Here is a 17,812-nt window from a genome sequence, read left to right as displayed (position 1 = left end):
TCTGGGAATGACCAAGTACTTGTACAGTATCCAAAACACAACTTAGGACAGCCTGGACAACATTCCCACTTGCTGGATGACCACAGACCCAAGATCGGACTGTGGTTAAGTTCTTATGAAACTTGTTAAAGCAAAAGCCACGGGGACTCCTAGAAGCACACTTGACAGTGTCGTCTCATTTCCAAATCCTCCCCACTCTCAAGTCCTTTGTCTTCCGTGACCAGAACACCGAGTCACTGGGCTCGTAGGACAAGGGAATTCAGAAGCGTGAAAAATTGCCGAAGGGAGAGGGGAGAAAACCTAGCAGAGCAGCTAGAGATGGCTCTGCATTCAGAGTCTGGCTTTAGTTCTGGCTACGGCCTGGGGCAAGTTTCTGGACCCGGCTCTGCCTTAGTTTCCCTTCTGTGAAGTGGACATGAGAAGCAATGGGCCTACTAAGCAATGACCGCCTCCCAGGGCTGCAAGGATTCAATGATACAATGCATGTATAGAGCCTGACTTGTACAAGGAACTCAGTTAGTGCTGGCTATTATTGTCACTATCATTATTTATATTAACAAGTCAAATTTGTAACTACACTTTACTGAACACTCCAGGCAGCAGAAAGGTCTCATTGTCAAACAACGATTTAATAGCAAATAGTGTTAATTACACATTTATATGCGGTATCAAGAGAAAGAGAATCGCCATTTTTGAGGAAAATGACTTGGGAAGGTACCTTTTGAAGCCTCCTTTCACATACTGGTTGTTGACAAAGCTAGGAACAGTTCAGACTAAACTAATAAACTTAAATAATCAAAGGTAGGAAGTTTCTCCAGCAGAAAAACCAGTGAAGAATCTGTGGAAAATGATAGAAGGACTTAAAAGAGGGAAAAAAAATGTTAAGAGGTTAGTTTCTTAAGAAAGGCAAGCTCCGCACAGGCGCAGGCGAGGGGTGCCGGGGAGCGCGTCTCCCGGCTTCTCAGCAGTCCGTCCAGAGCTCCTAAGCCAAGAGCGCCCACAGCGCGGGCTCGTTACTGTAGCTTCGGCTCCGCAGAACTGAATGACCACCTGTTCTACCAAGAAACTGCAAAACAAACTGCATGCTGGGAAGCAACATCAGTCAGAACTTCGGGGGGTGGAGGGGGAGAGTTTAATGATGATCTTTTTCCAGTTAAGAGAATTTCCCATCATGGACAAAATTAGAATTTTTCCTTAGCCCAAAGAGAAATAAAGTAACTAATATGACTCTCAGGTTCCAAAGAGGAGATATCTCAACTATAATCCTAAAATTTTAAAGTTTTTCTTACTTGGCTAAATACAGCAGTTCATGAATATGGCTGGCTTAACCTCTTTCTCCTAATGTATCACAGGATGGCAAGAGTTATCACAGCCTGAGCAAGAATAGGTTCTTTAAAGTACAAAAAAATAGGTCAGCAAACCAAAACTAGGGATGACGAACTTTTCTAAGTGATGGAAAAAATGTTAAAGGTATTGGCATATTACCTAGCTCTTGTTTTCAGGTAATTTTCTGGCTAATTATACCCAATAGACACGATTTAGATGTAAATCTGTTCTAAGATTTATAAGGGACCAGACCACCTTTTAATTAAGACCATGTGGATGGTTATAATATGTATTGAATGCTTGTATTCGAACACTAAGAAAAGGTCTCCACGTTTTTCTCTGCAACGGTAGCTCTTCTTTCCCAGGGAGGTTGAGAAGCTGACGATCTCTCCCCAGTACTTTCTGAGGCACATTTATCAAAGGTAGTTTGTAGGCGGGTGAAGAGTGTGAAACACTAACTGAACTCAGTTAAGTCACTAGCGGAGAGTGATCCATGCTGGAAATCGCTGGGATTACCTCTGGCGTTTGTGGTGTTTCCTTCTGTGACACGGCAGTGAGATTTATGTATTTTACTCCTTTAGGACGGCTGGAGAGAGGAAAAAGCAAGCACTCCTTTCCCTCAACACGAGCGAGGTGCCCGCACGCCTCTGACGACGGGGGTGTTCGGGGGAGCGGGGCAGCCCTCTTGCTGTCTCCCTGCACAAGATGCTGAGGAACGGTCTTGTCCTTACCTGAGCTTTGTCATAACTTGACAAAGTTAGGACGTTATCTTAACTACAGAATGGCAGAGTGGGAAAGGACCCCCAGTGAGCTCATGTGCTTCTTACCCTGCGCCGGAGCACCTGCTGGACAATATAAACGTGAGGTGACTATTCAGAGTATCTTTTTAAAAGTGGCATCGTAAAACAAAAGAAACGAACCAAAATGCTCCGTTTGATCCCAGAAGAGTTGCAAATTCTTAGCACAAGTACCCAACACTCATACTACTAAGAGATTAAGAATTATGACCTGCTAAAGAGCATTAAGAGAAATTAGAAATACTTTCTAAGATCAGGTCTGCAGGGTGTACCAACCCTTTCGCAATGCTGTATTTTTTTTTTCTAATCTAAAGGACGTAGCTAAACATTAAACGTAAAAAACTAGAATCTATGATCTTGAAAATGAGGACCTTGGGGCACCTGGGTGGCTCAGTCGGTTGGGCGTTGGGCTTCGGCTCAGGTCATGATCTCACAGTTCGTAGGTTCGAGCCCCATGTTGGGCTCTGTGCTGACAGCTCAGAGCCTGGAGCCTGCTGCAGATTCTGTCTCTCTCTCTCTCTCTGACCCTCCCCTGCTCATACTGTCTCTCTCTGTCTCTCAAAATATAAGACATTATAAAAACAAAAAACAAGGACCTCAATAAAATGCAAAATGATCTTTTAAACCTCTTATTCATTAAATAATCGGGTTTAATGTACCAAGAAAGATTCTTTACCACCCATATGAAGAATTCAAAAGCAAATTAACTGGAGTTTGTATTTAAAAAGGAAAACGGAGGGGCGCCTGGTTGGCTCAGGTCATGATCTCCTGGTTCAAGCCCCACATTGTGCACTGACAGCTCGGAGCCTGGAGCCTGCTTCTGATTGTGTCTCCCTCTCTCTCTGCTTTTCCCCCGCTCTCACACACTCTCTCTCTCTGCTCCTCCCTGGCTCCAACGCTTTCTCTCTCTCAAAAATAAACATTGAGAAAATAAAAAATAAGATAAATAAAAAGGAAAATGGACAGCAGCTATTCCAAGGAGTAGAAAACACTCAAGTGAAGGCAACACTCAGCTACTTTTACGGGTATACTAGAAGCTTTTAAATAGAAGCTACAGCTCAGCAGCTTTAAAATTTCATGTTTATTCATATTTTTCAAAATATATGTACATAAAAAAAGGAAGATTTACAACAGGAAAGATTGCCTTACATGCAACACAAATTCCAATGAGCTCATGATGGGGGCACACGTGACCACGGGCTTAGTTCACGCCGACCTTCTCGTGTCCGCTCCCAGTGGCGCGCGGGCCGCAGGCGGGTCCCAGGAGACAGTGCAAGTGGAATGAAGGAAACAGGCGTCCTTTGCTGCTGGCGGCACGCGAGGGGCCAGAACACGTGCACCAAAAAGTTTAAGACAATTAAAATGTCAAGTGCCACGGGGAGGATAAGTGAGAACCGGAAATCAGTATTTCTCCAGTAGAAAGCTAGTACTATTTAACACAACTTCACGATACTAAAACAAATACCAATGAGGAAGGGTTAGGTAGTTGGGCTTCATTTGTTTTTTTCCTTTTCTTTTTGTAAATATCTCAAAAAAGGAAGCCACCTGCTTGATATCAAAAGTGCTATGGAAAGAAAGGAGGGGGAAAAAACCCACAGATGATTCTGGAATTTAGTTTATTTTAGCAAATTGTACGATTTTCCACTTAATATTTCTATATTAGTAGTGATGTAACTCTCCAACATTTCCTTATAAAAAAAAAAAGGCAAACAGGAAATGACAACTCATACTCCAAATATTAAAAAATATATTTAAACATCTGATTGAGATTTTATATGTTTTGGTTTTTGGTAACACAGGAGACATCAGAAATCACAAATTCAATATATTCCTCTATTTCCCGTTCAGTCAAAAACCACGTGGCGGAAGGAATTTGTGCTTGTGGTGGAGGGCGCGCAATGCCGTGGGACAGTGGAAAACACCAGAAATTGGCCAACGTGAAAAGTGGCCCAAAGGAGTGGTAAGTCTGCAGGATCTAATGAAGTCACAACGTTTTTTGGCTTATTCCCAAAGCTAAGATGTCTCTGTGTTTATATAGTTGGAGAGAAAGGGTTAGTGGAGTGGTTTTATAAATAAGAGTAATTCTTACAGCGAAAACGGAAGTCTCCAGGCAGAAGGCTTTTCAATTCCGTCAGTGCTATATCCTGCCTCTTTTTTTTTGTTTGTTGTTTTTACTTCCAGCACCTGACCAGCATCCTATTCTTGATGTTTTCTACAAATATAAAAATCTTTGCAAATGTTTAGATAAAGCTGGAAGAAAGAAAGAAAAAAAAAAGTCAAAGCTGACCATAAAAAAAGAGGGTTGGGGTAGAAGGAGAAAAAATGACGAGTATAGGTCATATAGCTCAGGAAAATCCGGAGTTATTGCAGAAATTAAAATGACTGCAGGAGGGCAGGCACCAAGAACAGCACCTAAAGCTAACAAATGCCTAAACTGGTTTATTTATATTCCCTCCCCACGATGTTCATAGGGAAGGAAAAAAATGTAACTTTAAAAGCATCAAAACTAAAACAAATGCACACTGATCTTAGAAAATAAGATTCTGAATTTTATCATGATACCCTTTTTTTCCTATAAAATTTACTTTTTTGCTTTGAAAGATTTCTTCATGTTGGCTTTGCCCTTGCTGGGCAATTTCACTTCCTTTCTCCCACTGGCTGCAGGCTTCTTTGAAGAGCCACCACTAGGTTTCTTGATGACTGAGGATGAGGGTCTGGCTTTCTTGGCAGGAGTTTTGGCCTTAGGCGGGGCTTTCTTAGACAGGGGCCTAGCTTTCCCTCGCTGGGCAGCTGGGACTTTGGGAGCAGGCTTGGACCCTCTCTGCTTCATAGGTGCAGCCTTCACCGATGACTTGGCTGGGGTTTTCTTCTGCAGCCTGTGAGAACAAAGAGCAAAGGTGCTCACTTAGTACTCGATAGATTTACTTTGCCACGACGACCAGATACTTTGTCAAAAAAGACACAGGGCAGACAGAAGTCACCTATGTAAAGAATAGGAACGTGGTTATTTTTTAACTAGAGTCTTAACTAAAACTGTATAAAAATTCAATCACTTCATGGAAGTCTGTACATAATTTGTGATGTCTTGCCTACAAAAATATGGGATTATTTTTCTTTGAATAACAAACTACAGATATACATACAGATTTGACCAAACAGTAAATTACACATACTCACAATGCTTCCTAAGTTCAAAGCCCCTGAATTTCCAGTAAGACAAATTCAAATGTTACACAAAGAGCTTTCTGAGACAGATCCTGAGTTGTTAAAGTGCTATTTACTACTGTTAGCTCAAAGGTAGGAAGGTTTCCCACACATCCATACCTTCTCTTAGGTGGTGGCTCTTCATCGTCAGAGTCTTCTTCTGAAGAGTCATCCTCATCTTCATCCTCATCTCTTGAATCATCTAGCTCTTTCTTTGGAAATAGAACTCCTGGACTATTAAAAGATAAAAGAAAAGAAAAATTAGGTAAAATTATGTAAAAGAGAAGTCCCATGTAGGACATATAGGACAAGGGGAAATGTGACCCTAGATGCTCTTTCCTGGACAGTCCACTTCCTCCCCAAATGCCATGTTACAAGTATTAGGTTACAGTTTAACCTGTTTTGAACACTCAGTTAAAATAAAACTATAAAAGTCTAGGACCATACCTCATTCCCTTCCTCCTGCCATTTAAAAAAACCGATTCTTTTTCATTTGTTTTTGTATTTTATGTTAAATTTTTTTTTAATGTTTATTCATTTTTGAGAGACAGAGTACAAGCAGGGGAGGGGCCGAGAGAGAGGGAGACACAGAATCCAAAGCAGGCTTCAGGCTCTCAGCTGTCAGCACAGAGCCCAGCGTGGGGCCTGAACCCATGAACCATGAGATCATGAGCTCAAGTTGGAAGCTCAACTGACTGAGCCACCCAGGTACCCCATTAATGTTTTGAGAGAAAGAGCAATATGGGTGAGTGAGGGAGGGCAAAGGCAGAGGGAAGGAGAGAATCTTAAGCAGGCTCCACGTCCAGTGCAGAGCCCAACATGAGGCTTGAGTTCATGACTGTGACATCATGACATGCACCAAAATCAAGAGTCAGATGCTTAACTCACTGAGCCACCCAGGTGCCCCAATAAAATGGATTCTTAATCATTTACTTAATAAGCAATTAATGACTATGTGTGTCCAGCACTGTATTAGTCACTGAATATAATACAGCAACGACTGGTCTGCAAACGGTCTGCATAGAAGTATACTATTTTGTGGCCTCATGATACTGGTTAAAGTCCTCAAAATATTATAAAGGCTGAATCTCTTCAAAGTTTTAGAGTAATTCAGCAAGGATTTTCTAATTTTCTTTGCCCTTACTGATAGAAATATTGACTCCATTGATTAATAAGTCCTTATTACAACATTTTTTATACATGACTTTAAGAAATTTAATATCTGAAAAATTCAAATACTATGCAATCAACCACGTAACTCAGGCTTGTGCACAAGGTACAATTAAGAAATATACTATACTCTTGCTAAGATAGGGCTTCAGTGGTACATGGCACGGCAATTTACTAGGAATCATAGTATAAGAAGGCCCTGACCCTGTCTCTATCGTATGGAGAAGGCAGATTAGGGTTACTGGAAGCAGCCAACGCTTTCCCTCCTTGGGTGACAGAGAGTGAAAACACACACAATCCTCGTCTTTATCATTTACTTAATAAACAATTAACATAAAAATAACTAGCCAATGATCCCCAAGAATTCAACGCTTGACTTTAAGGAATGGGTAGCTAATAAGATCTAGAAGGACAGCGAAGATTCCCCTGTTCTAACATGAAAAGCTTTTGCTCTAATATAATACTACCTTAGGTAGTCTTTGTTTCCAAGTAAAACAGCAATAAATTAATCAGTTAAGCCCAAGACTGTAACCTAGAATCAGATTTTAAGTTTACAACGCCCAACACTTCACATGACGAGCTGGCTCTTACCTGGGGTAATAGGGAAAACAGAGCTGGAAGGTGCCGCTGAACCCTTTGCCAGAGATCTGTTCCATCCACCCATTCTTTTCGCATTTCTGCAGAGTCTTCTTCAACAAATGCACTAAACAAAAATTCCAGAAATGGAGAAAGTTAGTTATTCGATTTTATAACCCCCTCAACCACAATCAGTTACGCCCCAATTTACTGTCTCGTCAGACAATAGTTGACACGTGTGAGTGTATTCTTTGTGGCCAAATGGATTAACTAATTCACTTAGCGATTAAGTACCCATAAATTTGAGAAGAGTTAAACTGTCATTGCAAGAGATTGAGACTTAAGAACCATTAAGTCAAGTTCCTCATTTCAGAGAAAGCACAAGAGGAGCCCAGAGGTGTGAGTGACCTGCCCAACAGTGGCACAAAAATGACTAACAGCCAACCTAAATCTCTCATTTCCACTCGTTCAAACATCTATGTACTCATCTATGTACTAAGAAATCATTCAGGCGAATATCTATAAAGATAAAACCAAGGGCACCTGGTGGCTCAACTGGTTGAGCATCCAACTCTTGATTTTGGCTCAGGTCATGATCTTATGGCCTGGGAGTTTGAGCTCCATGTCAGGCTCTGTGGGCTGCGGGGCTTCTCTCTCCCCACTCCTCTGCCCCTCCCCTGCACACGGGTGTATGCACATGCTCTCTCAAAAATAAATAAACGCTAAAAAAAAAAAGGAAAGCATTCCTTCCTAACATTAAAAAATTCATACTGTGTAGGTTAAAAGTCAATATTAAGACTTCAAAATTGCTGTTGATTAAAATACATCCTCGTTTGCATTTTGTTTCTTATTTTCCAGATTCCTTGCCCTACACTGCCCTGCCTGTTCTAGTAGCTCACTGAGAAAATACACAGCCTCATTAATCCGTATATGACAGTACTGATAAAGCAAGGTTTTTAATCTGAAATTACCACTTGATAGGGTAAATATGCTTTACTGAAAAAAGTATTTTCTGTTACAGGGCCTAAGGCAACAAGAAATAATGTGATGAGTAGTATTATTTTAAAACACCGGCTTGGCTTCAAAGGGAAATCAGACGTTTTGGTAACCTTTCAGAAAGGCAAAAAGATACTGTACTTCTGAGCCAAGAAATTTGTCTAACTTACAATATAAAGAAATATGAAAAAAGTCTTTATAGCAAAGTAAAATCAAATCCTGATCTTCAGTGGACATTGTAAAGTAAGGATAAGCCTTGATTATGTGTTTCCCTTTTGGTAAGTAACAATGTGTAAAGCTGCTGTTGTCAGTAGCGATGCCTTGTCACGGCATGATCTCCAGAGCCGCTCACACGACAACCCCGCGAGCCCAGCGGAACGCACACGACTCGGAGTCTTACTCTGGTAGTTAGAATTGGTCCCTGGGTGGTTCTCCAGGACATACTTCTTCAGAGCAGTGGTGGAGCAGGTCTTCGGCTCATTCATGGCAGCGATGGCAGACAAGATTGCGTATTCCATCAGGCTTCCACCAAGCAGGGGCTTCTCCCCTGATTTCTTCAGCTGTTTTCCAAGGAGGAAGAGAAAAGCATCAAGACAACACTCTCCCAAAGCAGGTCAAGACAAGACTCCTCTGCACCAGGTGGGTCGGAGTTCCTGCATTAGCACAGATATGTTTTACAATAAATTGTCAGGTTAGGGACTTTCTCTTCCCGCTCATCAGGTATTAGATCTAACTGAGGAGTCCCAACCCTCCTACGGATATTTTCTCTTTCCATTAACCCCTCCATCCAACCTAACACAGCAACCGCTACCCTAACTCAGAATGACCGCTGTACCCCAAGAAGGTTAACTTGTTACTTGTTACACCCCAATAAATAAAACATTTCTGAGAATACTTCCCTTGTCTCAATCTGAAAAACAGAGTAGTTATAATAAAAAACCTTTTTAATCCTGTAAGGAAAGTAGCAAAGGAAAAGTTTGATAAATATTTGGGAAATTACATATTCCAAGGACAAAAGGATGGGGAATAAAGATCAGCACCAATAAGCAAAAAGAGTAAAAGGACAAACTCCGGTAGAAGAATCTACAGCAGAAATTCTCAGAGAGCGGCCCACAAAGCAGCGGGGTTCCTTCCTGAGACTCCTTCAGAGGATCTGCAGAAGCAAACCTATGTTCATACTGATACTAAGCTGTGATCTGCCTTTTTCACGCTGGTGACATTTGCACTGATGGTGGAAAAGCAATGGTGGGTAACACGGCTGCTACCTTATAATCAAGGCAGAGACAAAAATGTACCGGTAGTTACTGTGTTCTTTACTGCTATGTGCTTGTTTAAAAAAAGAAAAAAAAACCAATTTCACTTAAGAATGTCCTTGATGAAGTAGTAAAAATTATTTTATTAACTCTCAACTGCAGTGCACGTCTTGTTATTTTATGGGATGAGATGGGAAGAACTACATTACACATGGCAACTATACATGGCTATGATCGTGGTCTCAAGGAAAAGGACCCCTGTGACTGTGGTTAAGTAAACGAACTAGATTCATTTTTCATGTGATACCCCTTCTCACTTGAAGGAGACTAATAAACAAACTGTGGTTATTTATTATTTAGACTTGGGCATCTGGTAGACGTTTTCTTGAAAATGCATTAAATGAACCTCTCCCTTCAAGGAAAACTAACAGTATTTGTTGTGAAGCATAAAATGCAACTTTTAAAGAAAAATTTAAATCACGGGACACTGGTGTATACCATGGTGAGCTTAGTAATCTTCTAGTACTGAAATATTGTTAATATTTAAATATAAGATTGGTGGATAATATTACTATTATTTTTGTTATTGTTTGATGGAATGTGATAACATTTTAATTGTCTGCATAATTCAGTGAACCACTATTTTCCAAATGGCCATGTGTTAAGATTTTAAGGTAACAGAGTACAAGAGGTTCACAAGTATGGTTTTAGTTTCCACAGGGCAACTAACCTTTAAGGGATTACCATAACATCAATTAATGTAATACACCATATTAACAGAATAAAGGACAAAGAATACATGATTATCTCAAGAAACCCAGAAAAATAATTCAACAAACCCAAAAGCCATTCATTATAAAAACACCTACCAAACTAGTAATAGAGGAAAATTTTCTCAACTTGATTAACAGGCATCCATGAATAACCTACAGCAAACTTAATGGTCAAAGACTTCATGTTTCCCCTTTAGTAAGGAAACAAGACAAGGATGTCTGCCCTCAGCACTGTACTGGAGGTTCTATCCAGTGCAATTAAGCAAGAAAAAAAGCAAAACAAAATATTCAGATGAGAAAGGTAGAAGCAAAATGGTCTCTATCTGCAAATGACATACTCTATGTAGAAAATCCTAGGAATTAACAAAAATCCTAATGAACCTACAAAAAAACTACTAGAACTAGTAAATGAGTTCAGCAAGGTTGCCAGATAGAAGATCAACAGACAAATCAGCTATATTTCTATGCATCAGCAATGAAAAATTTTGAAAATATTTCCATTCACCATAATATGGGAAAGAATAAAACACTTAGGAATAAACTTAAATGTAAGACCTAGATCCTAAAAACGATAAAATGCTGCTGAGAGAAGTTAAAGATCTAAATAAGCAGAGACAGTGTTCATGAACTAGAAAACTCAATGTTACAAAGACAGTGATTCTTTCCAAATTGATGTATAGGTTCAATGCAATCTCTATCAAAATCCTAGCTGGCTTTTTTGTGGAAAATGACAAATGGGTCCTAAAATTCATAGGGAAATGCAAAAGACTAAGAATAGTCAAAACAATATTCTTTAAAAATTACATTTCTTAACATTTTCCAATTTTAAAACTTGTTGCAAAATTTTCAAAGCTACAGTCATCAAGATGTGATCTTCGCATAAGAATTCCCATGTGGATCAATGGAGAAAATCAAGAATCTAGAAATAAATCCTTAACATTTATAGGTTTTTGTTTTTTTTTTGTTTTTGTTTTTTTTTTTTTTAAATAAAGATGTCAAGGCAATTCATTGGGGAACAGAGAGTCTTTTAAATAAGAAGTGCCCCAGGGCGCCTGGCGGCTCAGTGGGCTAAGCACTCAACTTTGGCCTAGGTCCTGATCTCGTCGCTCCTGAGCCTGGCATCTGGCTCTGTGCTGACAGCTCAGAGCCTGTTTCAGATTCTGTGTCTCCCTCTCTCTCTCTGCTTTTCCCCCACTTGTTCTGTCTCTCAAAAATAAATAAGCATTAAAAATTTTTTAAATAAATCAATAAAAAGTCTTAGGACAACTGGATATCTACGAGCAAGAACATGAATTTATAGCCTTACCTCATACCATAAACAAAACTCAAAATGGACAGAGCCTAAAAGTATTTAAAAACTCTTAAAATTAATGTAGGAATGAATCCTGCGATCATAAGTTAGACAATGATTTCTTGGATATACCAACAGCAGAAGCAATTTTAAAAAATGATAAACTCGACTTCATCAAAATTAAATACCTTTTCACTTCAAAAGATACCATCAAGAAAGTGAAAGCACAGGCCACAGATTAGGAGAAAATATTTGCAAATGTTAGCTAGTGAGGAACTTGAATCTAGTTATGTAACTTTTATATCTCAATAATAAGACAACCCAAATTTAAAAATAGGCAAAGAATTTAAATAGACATTTTACCAGAAAAGATAAACAAATGTCCATTAAGCACAAGAAAAGATGGTCAACATCCAGAATCATGAGAGAAATGCCAACCAAAACCACAACAAAACAGCACTCTGTATCTTCCAGTATGGCTAGGATTTTAAAAAGAAAATAACAAGTGTTTGCCAAGATGTGGAGAAACTGGAACCCTTATATACTGCTGATGGGAATGTAAAATGATGTAGCTGTTCTGGCAGTTTCTTACAACATAAATTGACCACAGTGCCCAGCAAGTCCACACTCCTAGTTATATACTCATGTGAAATAAAAACATATACTTTTGCACAAAGATTTGGATGCAAAGGTTCATAGGCAACATTAATTGTAAGAGGAAAAAGTAGAAATAACTCAACGTTCATCAACTTGTGAATAAATAACCAGAATGTGTTAGATGCATACAATGGAATACTATTTGGCAATAAAAAGGAATAAAAGCCCTAATTCATACTGCAACATGGATAAAACCCAAACAAGATGATGCTAAGTGAAAAAAGCCAGACACAAAAAAACACAGAGTGTATGACTCCATCTACATGAAATGTGTAGAAAAGGGAAATCTATATAGAGAGAAAGTTGACCAGTAGGTTGCTGCGGATGTGAATGGAGAGAGACTGCAAACGGGCACAAGAGAGCTTTCTGGGTAATGGAATGTTCTAAAACTGGATTGTGGTGATGGTTGTACAACTCTGTAAATTTACTAAAAATCATTGAGTTATAAATTGTAACTTAAAATGAGTGCATTTTATGGTATATAAGTCATGCCTCAATAAAGCTACTTAAAAATTATCATTTGTTGGGTTTTGGTATAGTATCAAAGATTAATACCCACAACTATTTTAAAATTATCTTAAAATACTCCATACTTTTCGAACTGTGTGTGAGGTGAATTTTCTTCAAAGATGTAACCCAAAATATGTTGAAATATCTGTTAAGACAGATCCCAGCTGCCTATTCTTAAGTAAGACATTAAAGACTTGCAAATTTTTAATGAACAGTATGTCTCTTCTCATTAAATTTTCCAAAAATATAGTTATTTTTCACAAAAAAAATGTTATTATGCTAACATAAAATGTTTTCTTAAAAATGAATAAATATTTAAAGTTTTCCTCAGTTTTAATCTCTAACATGGTAAATACTGGCAGGTATGCCCCATGTAAAAACCTCCTTCTGGGGTCCTCAACGAATGGATACAGTGTAAGTTGGTCCTGAAACCAAAACTTTTGAAAGCCACTTCTCTACGACCGAGCCCTTTTGGCCTCTAACCTGGAATGTCCCAGAAGCACCTTTGCCAGTTATTTGTTCTAACTGGCCTCTCTCTACCGCTCTCTGCAGAGCATTCTTCAACAGCTGAGGCCTGCAGAGAAAACAACAAAAAAAAACCAGTGATAAATATCAACGGAGAAAAGATGTGCAGAAACAAATCCAGGCTTTTCCCCTGCACTAAAGTTCCAACTCGTGTTACATGGGGTAGTTGGTTAAAATGGACAACAATGAAGACCATTCTGTCTCCCGTAACAAGTCGCATTCTTTTCTCTTCAAGCATAGCAGTTAAGTCATGACCCAGAGACACAAACCATGTCCCATACAGAACCAATTTCCAAACTTCCAGGGCACTCCAAACACCTTCCATTTATTCTACGACCACAGCAACCAAACTGTGTAATCAAGCAAAGCATGAGTATGTTTAAAGTCCCACCCAACTCTGGAATTCTTAGAGGTAAAATTTCTAGATAACTTTTTTTTTTAAATTTTTAATGTTTACTTATTTTTGAGAGAGAGAGTGAGAGACAGCACGAGCAGGGGAGGGGCAAAGTGAGAGGGAGACACAGAATCTGAAGCAGGCTCCAGGCTCTGAGCTGTCAGCACAGAGGCCATTGTGGGGCTCGAACTCATGAACTACGAGATCATGACCTGAGCTGACTTTGGATGGTTAACCCACTGAGCCCCCTGGCGCCCCTAGACAGCTGTAGTTTTCAAAGTTTGTAACACATTAACAACAACCAACAGTCGTTTTTTATAAACCCGTGACTGCAGTTAGCCTAATGCAATTCCCTAGTAAAGAAAATAGGCTGCGTCTCTGAGGGTTACAGTTTAAAACAAACAAAACACAAACAAATGACACTAGGTCATCAAAACCAAATGGCATAAAGGAAATTAAGTAAGAGGGGTGCCTGGCTGGCTAAGTTGGTGGAGTGTAACTCTGGATCTTGGAGTTGTGAGTTTGAGCCCCATGCAAGGTGGGGATTGTTTAAAAATAAATCTTAGGGGCACCTGTGTGGCTCAGTCGGTTGAGCATCTGACTCTTGGTTTCAGCTCAGGTCATGACCTCACAGTTTGTGATTTTGAACCGCACATCGGGCTCTGCGCTGACAGTTCTGGGCCTGCTTGAGATAATCTCGCTCCCTCGCTCTTTGCCTCTATCCCACTTGCTTTCTCTCTCAAAATAAATCAACATAAAAAAAATCTAAAAAAACAACATTGGAACAAGTGCAAGACTGTCCTGTCAAGGACAGTCTCAGGGGTAGGGGACCCTGGGGGCGGGGACAAACCGATCAAGTTGACTTCGAGCTTAAAAAGGACTACGGTACGAAACAAGACCGTCAAATAGAAACCCATACATTCAGGTCAACAACAGGACATCTGAAGAAAGGGTGGATCGTAATCTGTCTGGTGGTGTGTTCTGTCATAATTCTAAAGAAGAATGAATCAAAGAATGAAGGAAGAATGAAATATGGCCATTTGTAGCAATGTGGATGGACCTCGAGGGTGTCATGCTAAGTGAAATAAGTCAGGCAGAGAAGGACAGATACCATATGTTTGCACTCATAGGTCTAACAGGACAAACCTAACAGAGGACCATAGGGAGGGGAAGGGGGAAAGAGAGCTGGGGAGAGTGAGGGACACAAATCATGAGAGACTACTGAATACTGAAAAGGAACCATGGACTGAAGGGGGAGGGGGAAGGAAGGAAGGGGGTGATGGTCATGGTGGGGGGCACTTATGGGGAGAAGCACTGGGTGTTATATGGAAACCAATTTGACAATAAACTATAAAACAACAACAACAAAAAAAGCCTATATGAAAGCAACAACAACAAAAAAAAGTGTTGTCACCTTTGAAAAAAAAAAAAAGAATTACTAGCATAGCACCCAATAAACAGAATCTGAGGTGAGTCGTTTGAAACTGGTTAGCTGCTATGTTAACGAATGGAGATCGGTAGGGCGGCCTGCGTGAGGCAGAATGACGAGGACCAAGCATCATCTGAGGTGCTTCACTGAACTTCGAGGTTTTTCTTTGGGGAAGAAATGTAAACTTTGGATCTAACCACGAAGCATTACGGGCTGAGCTGACAACAGAGTTTTATGACAGCATCTGCAGGCTTCGTGAGGAAGCACAGAGGGGACGCCAGGACCTAACAGAAGGCTAAAGAGTAGAAACTAGCTGGACAAATCCTGCACATCCTTGACACTCCAAATAAAGAAACTCAAAGAAATATCACAATGAAAGTATTTCTAAGCCAGCGTATTCCATTTAGAATGCAAGAGATTTATGCCACAACCCAAAACACACACATATTCACACACACATGTGAAATCCCTCATCCAAGAAACATTTACTGAGTATTAATTATAGTTATACAGGAATAAACACATAAATGTAGTCACTAAACTCAAAGAATTTAAGAGATAATGAATATATAATAACCATGGTAAAGGAGAAGGATCAGTGTTGGAAGTACATACAGAGCTTCGGCAACATAACTGCGGGACTGACTTAGTTGTCAAACGCGTCCTCCACTAGCTGCTCTGTAAGGCAGACTGCTTAAAGACTGGTTTCCAATGGGAGATCACAAAGCAAAACACTGACACCCAAGTCAGAAGAACTGTCTTAACCGAGGTTCAGATGCTCCAAGAAAGAGTAATCAGTTAAACTGATTCCCTTCCTAACATTTCTATTTTCTCAGAAATCTGTATGCCAACATATACTTTGGGCTTTTGTTATTTTATTAAAAAAATTTTTTTAATGTTTATTTATTTTTGAGAGAGAGAGAGACAGAGCGTGAGCGGGAGAGGGTCAGGAAGAGAGGGAGACACAGAATCCGAAGCAGGCTCCAGGCTCTCAGCTGTCAGCACAGAGCCTGACACAGGGCTCGAACCCATGAACTGGGAGATCATGACCTGAGCCGAAGACGGCTGCTTCACCCACTGAGCCCCCCAGGAGCCCCTGTTCAGGCTTTTAGAAGTCACAGAATCCTGTCACTCACTCTATCTTCTAGTAAAACCAGTTACTTACCAGCTGCTTCGAAACTTCTCAGACTGGTCCATTCTTTTATCACTGCCATGACCTTAGCACAAGCCACATGCCCTCCCTCCCGGGCACTGTTGCTTTCTGTCTTCATAATGCATACCACAACCAGGCCAATACGCCTTCAAAAGCCCTTTATGGTATTAATCAATCGATCAGGTGTCAGGTCCTAACGCCTCAACCCCGCTTCAAAGCCTTCCATCCTACTCCTTGTTAGTCTAGATGCAGTCAGACCCAGGCTCCTTTTAGTTCCCAAAAAAGAATGCCAACTCCTGTCTCAAATTTTTTCATGAAGCTCCTTTAAGAATGCCACTCTACTGGAGCGCCTGGGTGGCTCAGTCGGTTAAGCGTCTGACTGGCTCTGGTCATGATCTTACGGTTCGTGGGTTTGAGCCCTGCGTTGGGCTCTGTGCTGACAGCTCAGATCCTGGAGCCTGCTTCCGATTCTGTGTCTCCCTCTCTCTCTGCCCCTCCCCCACTTGTTTTCTCTCTCTCTCTCTCTCTCTCTCTCTCTCTCTCTCTCTCTCTCTCAAAAAATAAACACTTAAAAAAATTTTAAGAATGCCACTCTACCATCCATCTAAATTCTACACTCTTCTAGACCTAATCATGCCCCGTCTCTTTAACTTACTGTTAACTTTCAGGCACAGATCCCTGTTCGGAAAAATCCTATAGTCTGTATCACACCATTTTGCACTCACTATAATGCCAAGTGCTGTTCGAAATACTTTATATCTGTGGGATAAGCCAGGTAACACAACAAACCCAAGAAATAGGTACTATTATTGCCCATACTTTACAGATGGAGAAAAGTTGAGTGACACAGAAAAGCCAGGTCATCTTTCCAAGGTCACACAGTTAGGCAGGGGAAGAACCAGCTACAAATTTGGGCAGTCTGACTCCAGATTCTACATTTTTACTCACTATGCTGTGCCTGCACTTTCCATATAAGACAACCCAGAACAGTAGGAAACGCAAGAAGTATGATATTGAAAAACAAAGTGGGGGGCACCTGGATGGCTCAGTCCGTTGGGCGTCTGACTTCAACTCAGGATGTGATCTTGAAGCTCATTAGTTCAAGCCCCACATTGGGCTCTCCACTCTCAGTACAGAGCCCAGTACAGAGCCCACTTTGGATGCTCTGTCTCCTCTTTCTGCCTCTCCCCTGAGCGCACACACACTCTCTCTCAAAAATAAAAATTAAAAAAATTTATTTAGGGGCGCCTGGGTGGCTCAGTTGGTTGAGCATCTGACTTCAGCTCAGGTCATGATCTCAGAGTTTGTGGGTTCAAGCCCCACGTCAGGCTCTGTGCTGACTGCTAGCTTGGAGCCTGGAGCCTGCTTCCGATTTTGTGTCTTGTTCTCTCTCTGCCCCTCCCCTGTTCACCCTCTGTCTTTCAAAAATAAATAAATGTAAAAAAAAATTATTAAAAAACATGAAGTTCTAGCTTTACCAGTGAACAGCCAGGTAACCCTAAGTAAGATATTTATCAGCAAATTTGAGGCAGGAATATATATTTTTAAGTCTGTTTTGAAAATTATGGAAAACAATGTACAAAAGTGTTTTATAAATCCCTCTACAAATTCAAGTGACTTTTATTATTGTAACTTTTTTTTTTTTTTTTTAGGTTTATTTATTGTAAGAGAGAGGGAAGGAGAACACAAGCAGGAGAGGAGTAGAGAGGGAGGGAGGGAGGATCCCAAGCAGGCTCTGCAGTTAGTGTGGCGCTCAAC

The 17,812-nt window shown here is 40.4% G+C and overlaps 1 protein-coding gene across 3 annotated transcripts in view; it reads right to left on the bottom strand.

Annotated features, from left to right (window-relative positions):
* Positions 1-3,184: 3,184 nt before the first annotated feature.
* Positions 3,185-17,812, bottom strand: part of HP1BP3 (heterochromatin protein 1 binding protein 3) — a 39,800-nt gene continuing 25,172 nt past the window's right edge. For all 3 annotated transcript variants that reach the window (XM_029946577.1, XM_029946579.1, XM_029946580.1), the window contains 5 exons: positions 13,037-13,127; positions 8,470-8,629; positions 7,089-7,200; positions 5,448-5,561; positions 3,185-4,999 (listed from right to left, as the gene is read on the bottom strand). In XM_029946577.1, coding sequence (XP_029802437.1) covers positions 4,705-4,999; positions 5,448-5,561; positions 7,089-7,200; positions 8,470-8,629; positions 13,037-13,127 — 772 coding nt within the window. In that variant the 3' untranslated portion in view covers positions 3,185-4,704. The remainder of the gene's footprint in view (positions 5,000-5,447; positions 5,562-7,088; positions 7,201-8,469; positions 8,630-13,036; positions 13,128-17,812) is intronic.

Source organism: Suricata suricatta, chromosome 8 (genome assembly GCF_006229205.1).
Source record: "Suricata suricatta isolate VVHF042 chromosome 8, meerkat_22Aug2017_6uvM2_HiC, whole genome shotgun sequence".
Classification (NCBI taxonomy): Eukaryota; Metazoa; Chordata; class Mammalia; order Carnivora; family Herpestidae; genus Suricata; species Suricata suricatta.
This window is presented reverse-complemented; position numbering and strand designations above follow the sequence as displayed.